Source organism: Falco punctatus, assembly GCF_963210335.1.
Source record: "Falco punctatus genome assembly, chromosome: 1".
Classification (NCBI taxonomy): Eukaryota; Metazoa; Chordata; class Aves; order Falconiformes; family Falconidae; genus Falco; species Falco punctatus.
Window position 1 is genome coordinate 98269939 of NC_137580.1, and position 17392 is coordinate 98287330.

General features: G+C 44.3%; 2 protein-coding genes and 1 long non-coding RNA gene across 5 annotated transcripts in view; 1 reads left to right on the forward strand and 2 right to left on the reverse strand.

Moving 5' to 3' along the window:
• The window catches only part of SLC15A4 (solute carrier family 15 member 4), a 30661-nt gene extending 22975 nt beyond the window's left edge, over positions 1–7686 (reverse strand). Inside the window, exon 1 of the mRNA XM_080405751.1 lies at positions 6986–7686. Within this exon, the coding sequence (XP_080261877.1) occupies positions 6986–7555 (570 nt within the window). The 5' untranslated portion in view covers positions 7556–7686. The remainder of the gene's footprint in view (positions 1–6985) is intronic.
• On the reverse strand, positions 355–6978 carry LOC308071062. Its single transcript, XR_013930974.1, has 2 exons — positions 6701–6978; positions 355–6618 (listed from the first exon to the last, which is right to left on the reverse strand). It is a non-coding gene; the product is annotated as an uncharacterized lncRNA (long non-coding RNA).
• A 1034-nt stretch (positions 7687–8720) lies between the features above and the next one.
• Positions 8721–17392, forward strand: part of GLT1D1 (glycosyltransferase 1 domain containing 1) — a 61753-nt gene continuing 53081 nt past the window's right edge. For 2 of the 3 annotated variants that reach the window (XM_080405830.1, XM_080405832.1), the window contains exon 1: positions 8721–12808. In XM_080405830.1, the coding sequence (XP_080261956.1) occupies positions 12741–12808 (68 nt within the window). In that variant the 5' untranslated portion in view covers positions 8721–12740. The remainder of the gene's footprint in view (positions 12809–17392) is intronic. The other variant, XM_080405831.1, reaches the window with a different exon arrangement.

A 17392-nucleotide genomic window follows, 5' to 3' on the forward strand; every position in this document is an offset into this window, starting at 1 on the left:
GCATTGTCAGTTCTGATTTACAGCTTCAAGTTTCTCAGTGGTGCAAAACCCCATCAGTATCATTTAACCAAGCCTAACAAAAAAAAAAAATCCAGGCATCTATTCCAGTGCATGGTTAATAGCATTGTTAGGCATTCAGGTGGGGCTGTTAGCATGTCAAATACAATCTTGAAGCCTAAATCCAAGAAATTCTCCCTTTCCAGTTTCAACTTGGTACCCATTTTGTAATTTTAACAGTCATCACCTGCAGTAACATATCAAGCTAGGAATTCCTTCTAAACCCTAAGTGGCAACAAATCATTATATCATAAACACAATGCTCCACTTATGTGAAGAGTTAGCAATCTATTTTAGAGAGTTTCCATTACTTCATCATAAAATCTCAGTTTTCTTATGATTTCTGCAAGGAGGATGCTTCCCACTCTTCCTACAAATGACCTTGCTCACGTCTATGCAAAGAAAAGCTGGCAGACAAAACTGAACTTCGATACAGGTAAGAACAGGGCAAGAACAGGGCAAGCACAGCACAGTGCTTCTATCGAGTATTATCTGAGCCTCCAACCATTAGCTCCTGAGAAACTTCATGAACGAAGGATGTCTTCTGTCTACTTAACAAATGCTGCAGGTCTCCCCTCCATGAACTTGTCTAGTCTGCCTCTGAACCCAGGTCAGCTTTTAAATCCGTAACATCCTGTGGCAAAGAGTTCCCCAGCTAACTATACAGTGGGGAGAACCACCTCCATCTGTCTGTTTTGAACCTGCCCTGTACCAGCCCCACTCGTTTTACCATGTTCCAGAAAACAACAGAAGACAACAGCTTCATCCCACCCCTGGTCCAGTTCTGCCTCTCTCCCCCAGCCACTACTTCCACAAACCGTCATATCTTCCTTCCAGCTGCCTTTTCTGAGAGACAGAGTTGCAGACTGTTTCCTGATTCCTTGCATGGGAACTACTGACATGTCCATGGCCCTTCCCTGAAACTTCCATCTCCAGTATCCTTTTTGAAACAGGGACCAAAAAGGAATGCAATGTTCAAAGGACAGACCCATCAGAGGCTTACAATGAAAATAATCCATTTTCTGCTTCTTTGTCAAGGTATATATAGCCTAAAAATCACATCACAGCCACGTCTGAAATGCCACTATAGCATTTCATTTACAAACATTAATAACTTAATAAAAATTGCACTGAACTAGCTGGTGGAATATCTTGTCAAAGCGGAACAGCCATGAAGATTTCTTACCAAAGCCAGAAAACAAGTGTTAAAAGGCAATCCTTGTAGTTCCTTTCAAGCACTACGTCAGCTGCCCAAAATATAAGCTATATTACATTTACAGCAGACGACTCAAGGTTTCCCCTTTCTAACTATTACTTGAGTTGTGTGACAGCACAAAATAGATTGGTTTATCCTCTTCATAAGTACACACTACATTTTAATAAGGAACCAAGAAGAAAACCATGTTGGAATTTTATTATTTTACTTTTATCAGGGACAAGTATTTTTCTCAAAACTGCACGATGTCTCCTTTCCCCCCTTATGCTTACATTATTTTCAATCATCCAAGCAGAAAGGAAAATCTATCACTCCCTCGGCTCAATTTCATCTGTGCTCAAGCACACACTCTCCTTGTGGTACCAGCACCACCAGCTTCATTATATTCTTAATGTCCTACCAGCAACTGCGGCAGGAAAACTCTGCACATAAATGGTACAAGTATGGTGTGGGTCCTGGCTCGAACCTGTCCTGTGGGCTAAGGGTTCCACATCCCTGCAGTAAAGGTCAAAATAGGTATGTTTACAAGATTCTGCCCCCATCACAACAAAATCTAAAAGGTATGAAAAAGGTAACCTTCTTACATTTATCACGTTTTAGTCAAACTCCTTACAACAGGAAAATGCAAACAGTAGCAGCAAAATGCCATGGCTAGCGTGCAAGGCTTCCTATCAGCAAATGCAAACACTGTAGTAACACTGTTTCAAAGGTGCCCTAACTTGAATGAATATTAGCAAGTATCTAATACACACAACTTATATGCTCAAGATAACACACTGTTTTGCATATCAGCCCAGATTGAGACATTTTCCACAAAATTTAGCAGAGTTGGACAGCTGTCACTTATTTAGATCAACTCTCACTGCAAAATATCCTACCTTGAGTCTCCAGTTCACTAGTCTGCATTCCTCAATCTTACACAGGTTTTTTCCCTACTAAATGGGATACCACATCATTCTCCAAGAACACTAAGGAACACTCCAGTAGTGCTTCTACTTCAACAAAAATACAGAATGACCTACTGTACCATACAAGGAGCATCCCAATTGCCCCAGATTTTCCACTTTTAAACCATAAGTTTAATAAAACCGTTTTAATTTTTTTAAAAATTACATTTTTAAACCATAAGCTTAATTAAACCATTTTAATTAAAAAAACAACAAAACACACCCAACCAAACTAAACCCCGAAAGCCTCCCACTCCCCCATAGCCCTCACCCAAAACTAAAAAAAAAAAACCAAAAAAAAAAAAACCAACAAAAAAAAAACCCCCACACCAAAAAAATCCACCTACAAAGAAATTAAGGAAATGAGCAACTCTTAAGCTTTCTGGCCACAGCTGCTTTGTCGATAACTGGCCACATGTCAATGCTGCCTGCATTCAGGTGGCCACTAAAGAGGAAATAAAATGATTGTGCTACTTTCAAGACATCTAACATAACTTCCGCAAAAGAAAATCTAACCTAACAATTGATTTTTCTACAGTCCAAAAGTCCTTTTTCTTGTTACATCTGATACTACCATTTACATATAATTAATTCAAATGCAGAAAGAAAAGCACAGTGTCATTCTGTGTTGTCTAACTGGGACTTACACAGCACTGGATTTCAAAATAGTAAAGGAATAGTTCTCAAAATTCAAAATTTCTAAAACAAAACACGTATCAGACTAATTATGGTCAGGTGAGATATAATTACAACTACAATTTTCACGATAAAGAATCCTGAGTGCCTGGAACACTATGTTATGGTAATTATGTAATCATTTAGTTATTTACAGCCACTTTCAGCAGAGGACACATCAGCTGTGTGACTGCAGTGCAATACTCTAAACTCATGTAGGATAGGAGTTTTAACATCTTACAATCAAAACAAAATTTTAAATGCAACTACAGTAAAGAAGTTGTTGTAGTTACAACATCTGACGAAAAGTCATTACAAATATCTGACCGACAGCAACTTCCACAGCACAGCCATCCCTGCAGTTAATACTTAGACCTCATTCTGACTTGGAAGAAAGATGATCCCTTGCTGAATTATCCCTCCCCTGGATTTTTCAACAGCAGCATCATTCTTAGGTGATGATCCAAGTACTAATCCAAGCAGTTTGTACAGCTCAAAACCAAAAATATTACACAGCTCAAGTATTAAGATTCTATTAGATGTTCCTGATTTTTATGTAAAGAGCCAGGAATCTATAAAAGCATCATTGCTTCCCCGTAGTTTCTATGTTTAGATGCTCTGCCTTGTCACAAAGTAATTACCCAGCTCTCTACAGCTAGGTCTGTTTCAAAGAAATTATTATCCGCAGGATTTATTTTTGCAGCAGCTACTACCTATCTGGAGTCTAGCATCCCACAGTGACATCTGATTTCTGACATCATCTGCTAAGGATCTCAAGTATTTCCTAAACCCCAACATTTCAGAGTTCCAGTGTGTCATCATATTGCCTCTCTCCCTTTTCACTTTGTGACAGATCCAAAGCTATGACCTCCTATTTGACTCTCATAAAAGGAAAACGGTTATTTAAAAGTTACTGACATCAGCAGTTTTAATTTGTTCCTGCAATCAACTGACAGTCACAAGTGGCAAATGTGACAAAACCCCCCAAATCTATCCCAGCCAACTATATGAGCAGCCACGCAACAGAGCAAGGATGAAAACGTAGAAGCTTGCCCTTGTCCTTAGCCTACAAAAGAAAAGCACAATGACGTTTTCTTGTCAGGTTTACTCCTACAGAATTCTGACCTTCTAATCCATCACTACAGGCATCAGTTATTCTTTGAAAGCATCTGGAGAGAGCTCAGTAATACAGTACTACTGAGTTGCTACATAATTTCAGATTTTTGTACTAAAATCTGAGCAGTCCTCAAAGTCTGCTTCCCCTCGCTAGCACATCCATTGTTTCTGTCAAAAAACCAAGTTAGTACTGCCGATGTGAATGCCACAACTTCAGTTTTCAAACACCTGCAGTCTTAGATGTCCGCAGTCTCCTAAGAAGTTCAACAACACAGTAACTTGCAGTTAGTGACCATCAAGTCTTTATACATGGTCCCCCATCCTTCCCCAGAGGCTGGAAAATCAAAGTTCTACAAAGAAATAAACAAAGGTTGAAAATCACACTAAAAAGCCATCTCGACAGCAGCAATTTCCAACAGCGTCCTGCCTCTGGTGATGCTACCGTTAGCAATGGTTTTAGCAAAGCTAGAAGATTTTTGGCAGGTTAGGGACTGCTGACGATTTAAAAACTATGATGGCAATTCAGAAAGCAGACATAGGGTTAAACCTAGCACCTCTAACCACCCTAACCCCACAATAAATTACAAGTAGAACAATGATTGTAGCTGATAGCAGATCAGAAGTCTACTATTAATATTGGCTTCAACGCTGAAGCTAAATCAGCTTTCACAATAATGAGGGACAGTCATATTGTTTCCTAATGAAACAAGGTCACAAACTGCCACACTGAACAGGAAGTGACTGCAGAACACTGGCGCTTAAAAGCAGAACTGAAAATGCCAGGTTATACATATCACATGATTATAAACACTATTCTAAGAACCAGATTTAGACCTGTATGACGGACCAACCTGCAACTTCTAGAAAAACAGCTCTCATTTAGAACACAGTTAAGTAAAGTTGGTCTATACTTAGTTTGCAGTAGTTTTCTTTCCTAGGCTGACCGGCAAAAGTTACTCTGTACTATGTCTACTTAGTCACTTGTAACACCAGTTCTAAAAGCACCCATTTAACAGAAATTAAGAAAGTACATCTTTTTTAATTTTGGAGAAAAAGAAGTATTGGAATTTAATTTCCTGTTTTCCACGAAGCAATTCTTTTCTTCCAAATAAATAAATCCTCATTACGTTTAGGCTCTCCAGCCAAGTTACAGATCATACGCTAAAACTGAAAAGATTACATGGTAATTTTTATGAATGTTAATTGTTGAATTCATTACAATAAAGTGTAATTAACAATACCTACAAGGTGGTTCATATCAGCTGAAGTACATGATACACAAGTCGTATTTTCCTTTGTTTGGTATTTAAGGGAAAGAGGACAAATCTTATCAGCACACATCCAGCCAAAACATGTTTGCATTGTGTTCTGGTGTCCCAAGAATGTGACTCTGAGAGACAGACTTTATTCTCAGCAATATATATCCATCTACCCAGCAGTTTGCTACATTCCTATACAGGTAGAATGCACCCCAGAGGACCCTAAACCGCACAACAAGGTAAGTGGTATGCTGTAATGATAATCCAGAAAAAGAGAGAAGGGAAAAAATTCAGTCCTCGGCAGAGCTCTACTGATTATTATGAACCAGAAAGGTGTATTTCTTTTGCTTCACCATACATAAATCACCGTGAATTATCTGCAAATCTAGCCAAAACTTGCTTTCTGTGAAATCCTCAGGGGAAAGCCTTTAGAAAATCCAGCTAGTACAGCTACACTTCCATTGGCAATGGCTCTTCTTCTGCCCTGTTCCTGCCATTATTTATCTCTTATATTTAACGTTCATAAAGTGTTCTGGGGATAAGCAGTCAGTTTTGAAAAACACCTTACAAGATAAAGTCATATTAAAGCCACTTCACTTGATGGGCTCATGCTATCTTAAACAGAACCAATACGCTGGGGGGACACAGTGTCATTCCAAAGAATGACAAATGTAAACTGCACAATAGAGACTGAGGTATGTTAAGGTGGTAGATCCTACCTCGCACAAAGAATTTCATGGCATTTCTGATACCTGCTCTAACCAGAACCCAATGGGCCAGTAAACAGACATGCAACCAGATCGGGGGTATTTTCCCTGCTTTGTCATCAATCAAACAGTTTGGTTAGAAAAGCTGCTCAGTACCTAAGTACCTGAAATTCTCAATCTGTAAAGCAGAAATTATACTTCCAACATCCAGTCAGCCTACTACCTTAGCGTAAGATTGTAAAAAAAGTAGGTGCAACAGCACATTCCAGTCGATCCTGAACTATGAGCTGCCTCTGAAATATTTTCTGTAAAGCCACTTGGTTCTGCAGTGATGATCCAACGAATGATACCACTGAAGTGCATCTGAGTAAGGTTGTTTGACAGGCTATGTCCTTATGAGAACAGCCCAGGTAATATGTTATCACATTGAGAGCACCTTCCCACCTGTCATGTAACATTAGTTCGAACAAAAATACCACTCAAGGGCAGTGCAGCACAGAGAATACCTAAAGCATAAAAGACTTGTTTGTTCTCTAGCCTTCGTTTATCACAGGATGATAAAGGCCTCTGAACGCTGCCGCTGAAGGCCCGTGTCTTCCTTGTCAAAGATAAAATGTGTATCAGGTATTTCATCCGATGAGCTCTGAGGTCAAATTAACTGGGTACTTAATGGCTGTTCAACCCAACTCCTCAAGGTGGTGATGGTTTAGCCAAATCAGGTACCACACGTAAGGCAGCGCTACCAGGAAACCAAGGGTCGTAAGAGACCAGACACCACACAGCTACCAAAACTCTATGAAACAAGGTCCAAGTTACCAGCCAGCATTGCAGAGGGCACAAGGCTGGGTGACCCGATTCCCCCTGAGACTTAACACCTACAGAACCTGGAGGCTGCGGGTGCACTGCCCACCCCACCAAGGCAAGCCCCCCTGCATGACTGACAGCCATCCCCTGGTTCGGATCAGCACCTGCAAAGGATTTGGCAGCAGCTGCCAAAAAATACTTGACCTGGTCCGCCCCGAATGGGGTGATGTTGGCCTTGACCGACCCGACGCCCAGCCCCACGAGGACCAGTCCGACGAAGGTGGCGCTGGCACAGTAGCGGGTGGCTCCCACCTGGGAGCAAGGCGCCACGGTGGCGTTGGCCGCCGGAGAGGAGCAGTTCTCTATGGGGAACAAGGGGATGTCCCCACAGAGGCCCTGGCGGGTGTGCGGTGCCGCGATGACAGGGAAGGCCAGCATGCCCAGCAAGTAGAGCGCCATGCTGAGCAGGATGGTGCCGAACTTGCCCAGGAGGGCATCAGCCAGCCAGCCTCCGAAGGGCGACACCAGGTAGGTGATGCCCATGAAAAGCAGCAGGGCCTGGCTGGCCTGGGCACCCTCCCAGCCGTAGGGAGGCCCGTTGAGGAAGAGCACCAAATTGGAGGTGATGCCGTAGAAGGCCACGCGCTCCAGCAGCTCGGCCAGCAGCACGGCGGCGCAGGCCAGCCGCCGCCCGTGGAAAGCGCCGCTCGCCGCCCGCCCGCGCTCCCCGCTGCTCAGCAAGGGGCTGCGCTCGCTCGGCTCGGCCTCCTCCATGACGCGGCCTCCTCCTCCCCGGCCCGGCCGCGGCCGCTCCGCGCTTCCCGGCCCACCCCGAGGAGACGCGGCCGCGGCGGCGCGGCCCGACCCGCCCCGGCGGGGAGCGGCGCGGCGCCATTAGCTGAGGGCGCCGTCGCTCCGCCGGTGGCACCGTCACGTGGGCGGCCGGGCCCCAGCGAGCGGCGAGCGGGGGGCGGGACGTGCGGGCCGGAAGCTGCGGGGCGGGCCCGCCGGGGGCGCCGCCGCGAGGGAGCCCGGGCTGCGAGGGGGCGCGGGGTAGTGGCCCGAGCGGAGCCGAGCCGAGCCGGGTCTCGCTTGCGCCCCCGGCTGTGCGGAGCCCCGTTGCGGACGGGAGGCAGCAGCTTTCTCCCCGCAGGTTTTCTCTCGTCGCTGTCGTTAGGACTCCAGGCGGGGTAAAGAGGCCGGGGGGGGAGGAGCTGCAGCAGCAGCAGCAGCAGCAGCGAAAACTTATTTTATGGTTATTTTGTGCGTTAGCTCAGGCCGGGAGTTACGTTTTAGGCCTTAGCTGGAGCTGAGCGACTTTACTGATGCCACAGATGCAGCGCTTGGCTTCTATCAGAGCCCTTATGTTCTCCTTGGCCTTACCCAGCAGTAGCAGTAATGGCAGCGATAGTAAAATGCAGTTGGTTTCTCGACCTCGTGTCTCAGCCGGAAAAGTGAGAGCAAGGGTTGTCCCCGTAAAATGGCCATCCTGCAGAAAAATGCAAATGTGCCTTGTAAATTGTGCTGTTGTTGGTGTTACCATGGTGCTGGCACATGAAGCTGCCTGGCCACCTGTGCTGGTATGGTAAAAATTCATTAAATTGATTACTGCTTATGAAAAAGGCTTCATCTTTAATTAGGGATTGCTTAACTTGGGACAGGGAGCTCAAGGACAGCTTAATGACCCGGTGGTGTTTGTCCTGAGCCCCTGGACAAGCAAGATGTGAGCAGGCCCATCCCAACACCCAGTGCTGTGTGCAGCTGCGTCACCGCAGTACCTGTGCTGCGCTCGGGCGTTGGGCCACGGCCCTGGCCTGCGTGAACCTCACAGCCGTGAGATAGCGCATGCCTGCACTTCGCCTAAACTTCAGACTTTACACACACTGTGTGCGTAAACTATTTCTGTTTTTCACTGATTTTCACTGATTATAAATTTTCACTGATTATAAAGGTGGCTGAGCTCTAGGACTGGGCCAGAAGCCTCACCTACGGGTGGATGCACTGTGATGGAATTTTCTCAGTTCCCAAGAGACTCCTGGTGCCAGCTGCAACAGGGCTCCCAGCCGAAGAGGTGGACCTGGGCAATGTTAAGGTGGTAACTAGTGATGTATCCTTTCCTTATTGTCTGTAACGCTTTGCAGTAATGATCTGATGCTTCACTCCTATTGCTTTTCTATCATATTGTGCATAATAACTAGTACTGTTTCCTTTTATTATATTGCATGCTATTTCCTGTTATTGTAATATAATAAACTGCATTTATTCTTACATTTGATTTGGAATTAATTTTTGCTTGTATCCAGTCAATCAGCAAAACAGCTGGAGCTGCCTGGCGGTGCTCGCCCCACCATGGGCAAACACCAGCTGGATGTGGGTCATGTGCCCAGTGTTTGAAGTTAAGTTTATCTGGATGTACCTGCAGTAATAATATGTCGTAAGTACATGTGGGGAATGAAGACTTTGAAGTGAATGGAACAAAGTGCATGATTAAAATGAGAAAACAAATTAGCGGCTGCAAAATCGAGGCCCCAAGATGTTCTTTTGTTCCACATCACGAATGTTGAGCTAAAGGTCATGAAAGTACATAATCGCCTTCAACAGCAGATCTTAAAATCATATTTTTGGCCAGAACAAAGTGGGAAAGATAATTCTGGTTGTGTGTTTTCGGTAAACAGGCTGACGTCATATAGTTACACCCAACATCTAGGTAGGACTTAAAATTTTTGGAACAGTGTTGGTAATTGAGCAGGTGATGCTTGTAAAAGTAAATATATTCATTTAATGACAGGCTTTTGTAAATAACATGCCATAAAATGACTCATTAAATATATTTGCTTTCTTAACTAGTTAAATTTCATGACAGAGGAAGTGAGGAAAATGCAACTAGCTATACAGAGATTTTTGTGCACTATTGTCACATGACTGATTCTGTAATTTAAAAAATTACATTTCAGCTTTGCCCAGCTCAATACAGTATATCATATCAATTGTGATTACATTTTCTAAGGGGTAGTATTGGCTGCAGGCTACAAAGTACGCACACTTTGTGTTATTTCGTGGTTTAATATATACAGATAGCACATTCCAGGGCCTTCATAGTTTCCCTTTCTGAGGGGGGGTGAGATTTTTGTACTGGCCTACTCAACAACTGTTACAAACACCTAACAATGCTGAACAGTCTTTGAAATGTATATTATAAAATATTACTTAAATCTTCAAGTATTGAGAAGTAGGTAGTCTCACTAAAATTCAAACGCTACTGTTACAACCCAAACATTCTCTCTGGAAGTATAGCAGCTTCAGGAAGGTGGTTTATAATTTTCCTCCAAACAAGAACAGTTAGCTACAGTATATTTAAAACTTATTTATTAAGATACATCCATGACCCTCTCTTTGAGTAAAATGAATGCAGCTATGTATATGCAGTGATACATAAGTGAATGTACATGTTTTCAAAGATAACAATATTAATGCTGCATAGACTTGAAGATTTTCAATTTTTGCAGTTAAGGCCTATACAGCATTAAAAACCAGAGTTACCATAAATAGTAATAAAATGTTAAGACTTCTTTGAATGTTTCCTTTATTTTCTCTTTATTTCCCAGATGACTGTTTAAGTTTCCTCATTTGTCTCATGCAGCAGGCTTTGTCTTACTTTGATGTTTGCATTTTTGTCTTTTTTGTGTTACACACTAAATGTGCTGGATAGCTGCTGTCTGGTTTTAGAGCTAGCAGTGGTGAAAAGTTACAATGGCCAAGCTATTTTTAATTGGGTATCTCATGCAGATATCAAAACCACAGCTTCCTTTTAACCCACAACATGACTTTGTGCATTGCATCATCAGATATCTTGCGTTAGGCCGTGCAAATTGGGAATGCTCCCACTTTGGATTACCTAGGCTGCTCTAGGTACAGGGTTGCAGCAACCTGGCAAGGTGTTTCTTGGCTGGCACGCACAGACAGCTTTTCTCAGCATGATGCAGTGGGATGGCAACTGGGTGAGCTATGGTGTGCGTGGAAGATCTTGGAACCAGGAGGAGGGTCTGTTGGGGAAGGATTTAGAGCAGTAATGTATCAGGAGATTGAAAGGCAGCTGCATGAGCTTCGTGCAGTTGTGTCATACATTACAGGTCTGTTAGACTGACAGTTGGACAGCCATGATTAACAGAGATGGCTGGTGCTAGATTTGAGGGTGGTACATGCCCTCAAAAGGCCAAATACACGTCATATAAGCCACTTAGGTCAAGGCTAGCACCCTAGTCAGACTGACAAAAGCCCTCTAAATTTTGGTGGGGCCAGGAAGTGCCAGAAATGCTGTCTAAAATGGTGGTGAAAATAGCTTGGTCCTGCCTACCCTTAAGTTAGCATTTATGCTATTTTTAGCATTTAAGCAAGATTTGTTGCTTTTCTAAGTTGTAGCCCTCTTTTTTAGTTTCGGTGGAGTTTAACCTGGCCTGAAAAATGCTGTACTGAATTTTTTCTAAGTGATAACTCAGTGAGATGCAGACAGGTGAGCGTAGCTCTACAGCACAAAGAGCCATTAGCAAAATGTGAGCCGGTGTACCAAAATGTTTACAATTTGCCAGAATACACTCCAGTATTTATCACTTCTGAACCCTCACTTCCTGAATACCGATCATCCTCAGTGTTCCACACAAGTTATTTGAAGAAGTACTGTTTTAAAAATTACTAAATTTAAGAGCCTTTCTCTGTATGTGGCCTATTTTTCTCCCTTTACCTGACACTGAGACTTGAAATGTAATTCAAGCCACAGCAGACAGGCACTACAGTTTGCAGATCACCTCTCCCTGTTTTCTGCAGCCTTGGGGAAACATAAGCATCCATGTGGCCCTGTAGTGAATTACACCAGGGCACCAGACCACGATAAAAGCAAAAAAGGTGAGTTTTCTGTTAGATCAAGCCCTCCTTATCTGTCTCATGACCACAAACATCCTGCATGCGTTCTCAATGTTTTTACAAAATGTTGAATCAAGTTCAAGGCCATGGATATGATAGTCAGTCACCTGGCCCTATCAATCTCCCAACAGACGCCCTAAACTGGCCTCTGTCTTACTGCCCGCTGCCCGTCTGATCTGGGCTGCTCACTGCGTTTCTGGCTATAATTGGGGTTTATCCTGAGGACTGCCTTCATGGTTTGGGATACAGCTTTCTTCATCATGAGTTCAAGTTATTCTTGTTTCTCTTCCCTGCTTTGTCGTGTCTTTGGATTCTGCCTGCTGCTGTGGAGGCGGTGGTTCTGATACCATTATCTGTTACCATGTCTGATTAGAGACAAAACTCTCCAATACTTGGTTTGGAGTTTTAGAAAGCATGCTGATAAAATTCCTCCTGTGCCAATTCCTCACCAGAGCTTTCCCCTGGCCTTACACACCTTTGACTCTGCTTCGTCATACAGCCTTCCCTGACATTTAGTGTGGGTCTTTGACCCTCCCATTGCTTTGTTCTAGCACATTCCTCTGGCTTCTGTGGTTGCTGGCATCTTATCCACAATTAGCTTTTTCTCCATTCCTGCACTGAATATAAACCAGCAGACACGTAGGGCGGCCGATACCAGCCCTCCGCTGATGTTCTCAGAAGCTCTCGCAGGCCTCTGCGAGGCCATGATCTGAGCAGTCACCTCTGCGCTGTTGAGTGCAAACGCACAACACTGCTGGGGGGCCCCAAGGTCCCGGCGTACGAGTGGGAGCTCACCCCCGCCGCCGGGACCCAGGGCTACCGCTGCCGGGTGCCCTCCCGGCAGCCACACCTGGCCAGGCCGCGGCCGGCCCCTCACGGCCGGGCCCTGGCGCTCAGCCCTGCGGGCGGCGCCACCCGCGCAGGGCTCCGCTCCCGCCCCCGGGCCCGGGCCAGGTGGCCTCCGCGCCGCTCCGCCGGCAGGTGAGGAGGCGGCGGCCGCGCTGCCCCTCGGTGAGGCGGCGGGCGGGCTGGCGGGGCCGCCATGAGGCTGCTCTTGCTGGCGTGCCTCCGGGCGCAGACCGGCAACGCTACCACCGCGGCCAGGATCCGGTAAGTGCCGCCCGGCGGCGCGAGCGGAGGGGGAAACCCGCCGCCCGCCCGCCCCCCCCCCGCCTGCGCTGGCCGGGGCCGGGGCGGCGCGGGCCGCTTGCCGGGGAGCCGGGCCTGCGGGCGGTGGGGCCGAGCCCCTGGCCGCGGGGGGCGAACCCCGCTGCGGCTGGGCAGCGCGCCCCCCTCGGCCCGTCCGACCGGGGAGTAAGGCAGGGGGGAGCCGAGGGGATCCCCCCCAAAAACAACCCCGTCCCCAAAGCGCAGACCTTTGTGCCGGGGGCGGGCGGCTGGCCGGGGCGCAGGTGGCGCCTGCGGGGCGGCCCGGGCTCGGGGTCAGGAGCGCTGCGCCCCTTGCACAGCCCGCCTGGGGCAGCGCTGCGGGGGGGGGGGCTGCCCGCCGCGGGGGAGGGGGGGCCGGTGCCCGGGGCGGGGTGGGGGGCTGCGGCGGCGCCATCGCGGGCAGCGGTTGTGCAGGGGCTGCCGCAGCGGTGCGGGCGGGCAGCGGGCGCCTCGCGGGAGCACGGGCGGGAGTCGGTGCTTTGGAGGGGGTCGGACGGGCGGAACTGCATAAATATTCCTAATGTCCCCGTTAATTAACTTCTGTGATGTGGAAAAAGTATGTGGCTGACAGCGCGTCTGAGGGTTTTGCTGTGTGGGTGTGCGCTTTGTTAAAAAAAATACAAATCATCACCACAAAAATGAACCAATTTCCAAATGGTTTTGTCCTCTTGGGGCCCGAAGTAAGGGCTGGGTTGCTGCTTACCTTCATCCACAGTGCAGCTGTTTTTCTTAGAATAAATGTCGCAGGGTAGCCTAATCATTGCAAGTTTTTGCCCAACCTTGATCTGCACATTCGCACACTGTTAAGGTTATGCATAGATAGAAATAGTGCCCTGACATTGTTTAGCTTTTCACACTTGTGTCGCGCCAAGTTCAGTCTTAGTTTTGTGCAAGACTGCTGTATGGGAAGGCAGAACATACCTGCCGCCTTGTGTCACTCGTACAGGCAGCGAAGATACAAACAAATGGAGCATGAAGACCAGAGAAAGCTGGACCAGAGAAAGTTTTCTGTGTTTAAAAACAATAATTATTAATAAAATGTTGACATAACCCAAATACATTATAATACACGTTTTTATGCCTGTATGTGTCAGCACAGAGTTTACGTGTGGTGGTTTGTGTGGCATCCAGCGTTTCCTTTCATCTCTTACATTTGCTCTCACTGGATAATACAAAACTTGTTATTCTTGGGGACATCAATGCTTATTCTTCCTCCATCAGATTATTTCTTCTACCTTTGCAAATTAAATATTCACTTACCTTCATCTTCAGCTTTGAGTAAAGCTGGACAAACATTTAGACTGTGGAATCATTCAGAGGTAATCTAGTGGAAAGCAGGTTTTACATTATTTCTAGTTAAGCTAAGCCTGAATAAACCAGACAAACAAAAGTATAGATATTATTTCAAATTGTCTTTTAACTACACCGAGGCTCATTGTGGTCATGGGAGCATACTGCATCAAGAGACAGTGGTTTAGCAAAGTGTCTTTACGGGAGTCACAGTAACCAGCAGTAGTGGTTAGCCTTCCCCAGCTGTGACTCTTGCAAGGTGGCCTAAGATAATGTGTTTTAGTATGAAAGAGGGCATAGACTTGGTGAGATGCAACAGCATGGTTAACATGGTAATACGTTAAATCATCTGCCAACGCGATCATTTGCAGCTCTGTGAACATAGCTGCAGTGATCTGTGTAGAGTACGCTGACTTGCTGTAGCATCCTGTTGATTTATAGGCGTACCTTGTACAAAGTGGATGCTGCCTTCTCATGCACATAGACCTTCAAACAGAAAGAAAATAAAGAGTGAAAGGTCAGCTTAATTCACGTTTATGATAAAGGATTCTAACAGAAATAGTGTTTGCAAGTAGTGACTTATGTAATGTTTAGTTGCTATCTTATCACCTACTACAAATGTTATTTATAGTAGTAATATAAACGAGCCCGTTCAGGAAAAAAAAAAGAAGTCTGATCAGGATAAAAAGTATTAGCTAGCAATTAAATCTGTCTTCCTGACTAAAAGGCTAGTCAGGTGACAGCTATCACTAAAACCATCCTAAACAGATACTTCCATCTAATACGGGTTTTCTTAAGACTTTATGCCATTAAAAACCAATAAAAATCAGTGTCTATAGCCAAAGGCTTGGACATGTCACTTCTCACACTAATCTGCCATACCTGAGGTTAACTGCATATGGTAACCTCTGTAGCGTGTGTGTTAATACACAGAAAATGTATATTCCAGCTAATATTTTGCCTCAGTTGTATGTGCATACATGCATATGAATTTATTTTTTCGGTATTTTTTTTTTTTAAATATATCGAACTATGGCACTTTTGGTTAGGTATAAATGAAAGAATGAAGTTGTCTCCAGGTTGGACACTTGCCAGCACAGATTAGTTTTATGGCTTAATATCACTGGATATACTATGTTTATGGTATTACAGCTGTTCCTATAACTGCTTCATCTTTTCGTAAATAACATGTTCATTTCCTGGGTTTAAAGTTACTGGTGACAAAGATACCAGAATCTAATTTGGCTAGAAATCAGCTTGCTAAAACAAGCAATATAATGAATGTGCTGTGGGCTTTATTCATATTGGTGTGCATAATCTTTAATCACCTTAAAAAATATGAGGAATGAGTAGAGAATAAAACACTAAGCAAAAGCCTTTGGCTAGGCTGCCATTCTTCAGCCTTAGAAATGAGATCAAAGAGGGTGTTAGGAAAGAAAATATATGAACCTTCTCTGCCCCTTGAAATGTTCTGCTCATCTTTTATTGCTTGGTGGTAAGGAGGAATAGAAATCTTGAATTAATTGGTTAATTAGAAAGATTTAGATGAAGTATTATGTCAGTATGTAAATTTTTTTGGAGGGGGAGAGATTGTTTCGTTCTCATTTGAAATGGGACAGTTGAGATAGATAGCCACTCTGTAAATCTCCAGGTAATCAACTGCAAGAGAATTAAACCCACGAATTCAGTAATGGTTATCATTCCTCTTTACAATTATATTTCAGCTTAGTCATTTATTGGAGTAATTCTGAGCCCTAGCTTTTCTTTGATTTAGTCTTACCCTATCTGCCTCCATTAAAATCACACAGAAGAGCACTCATACAGCAGGGGATCCTCTTCTCTTCGTGATAGATCATAAGAGATCTTTTACCTGCCTACATCAGTTTGCACAGGTGCTGGTAAGTTCTGCTGCTCTTTGCCTGGCCGTTCCCAGAGCAGGGCAGCTGCCAGGCACGTGTTCATCTTCTACCTTTGGAGCTGGGATGCCGTCATTTACATGGCCTGCACTTGGTGTATGCTGCATCTCAAAGTGTTTTGCACGGCTAGACCTATTTAGAAGGCAGGGTTAAACTTTGCACAGTTACTTTGTCCTTCCAAAGGATACTTAGTGACTTCAGAACATAGAGACAGAAGGATTCTCTCCCCATTTTCACTCGTTGCTAATTTCTGTTCTTATTCACAGTGGATTTTATTCATTCATGCCCACACAATTTGTCTGTGGTGTTTAAAGGATAAGTTAGAGAAATAAAATCAAGAGTACTTTAATAAGTATGAAGAAAATTAAGATAATTTATGAAAAAACAGAGAAGATCAAGCAGGGTTTCAGCTCTTGTAATTCAGCTTCAGTGGGAATTACAAGTATTCAGCTCTGGCCAAGCTTCAGAAAAGGCAGTGGAAGTGACTGCTCACTCAGTAAGTTTAGAATTGTGCTGTATAGATTTAACAGTAGTTGATGCATAGCTGCTTTACAGACTAGACAGTCTAAGGAAAGGGAGAGTATTTTTGGATGCAGCCTTTTTTTGTGCTGTTTTAAGTGCCAGTGTTTAAGTGCCAGTTTTAAGTACCAGGAACATTTTGGAAATCAAACATTCTTTGTCTGCAATTAATTCCATTGTGGTATCCGTTGAAAATTACAACATAAATGTTTTCGAGAGGAAGACGTCACATAAGATAAAGATAATTTCAAAACTGTCATACTTTAGAGCTAAGAACACCTTTAACTCTCTTGTGTCTTAGCTTTAGCCATGCTGCGTTTGGAACTATGGAACTGTTTGTGAAGACCCGTGAACTGTGGATTCAGGTTGAAGGAAGGAAGACTGCTAGCCAGGATGAGTGAGAAGTAGTGATCAATAATGTAGGAAATAAAAAAATGAAACATTGTAAAACATCACCTGGTATTTCACAGTTGTGTTAGAGAAAAAATGTTTTCCTACAGAAATCTTTAATAAAGTGAAAACATGTTAGAAAAGGGTTGTACCTTTTAGCAATATCTCTCTGCATACAGTATAGATTGACAAGTTTCACTTACACACCTCATGATTTTCGAAGAGTGTAAAAAAATACAACAAAAAAACAGTGGGGTTGGGAAATATTTTGTCCAGTAGTCAGATATGTATAAATAACTCGGTGTAAGCAGTGACTAATATAATGTACTCTAAGAAATGATCTTTCAAACCTTCTGAATGACTGAAGTTATCCCTGTTTGGTTACTAGGAAAACACCCACAATCTGGAA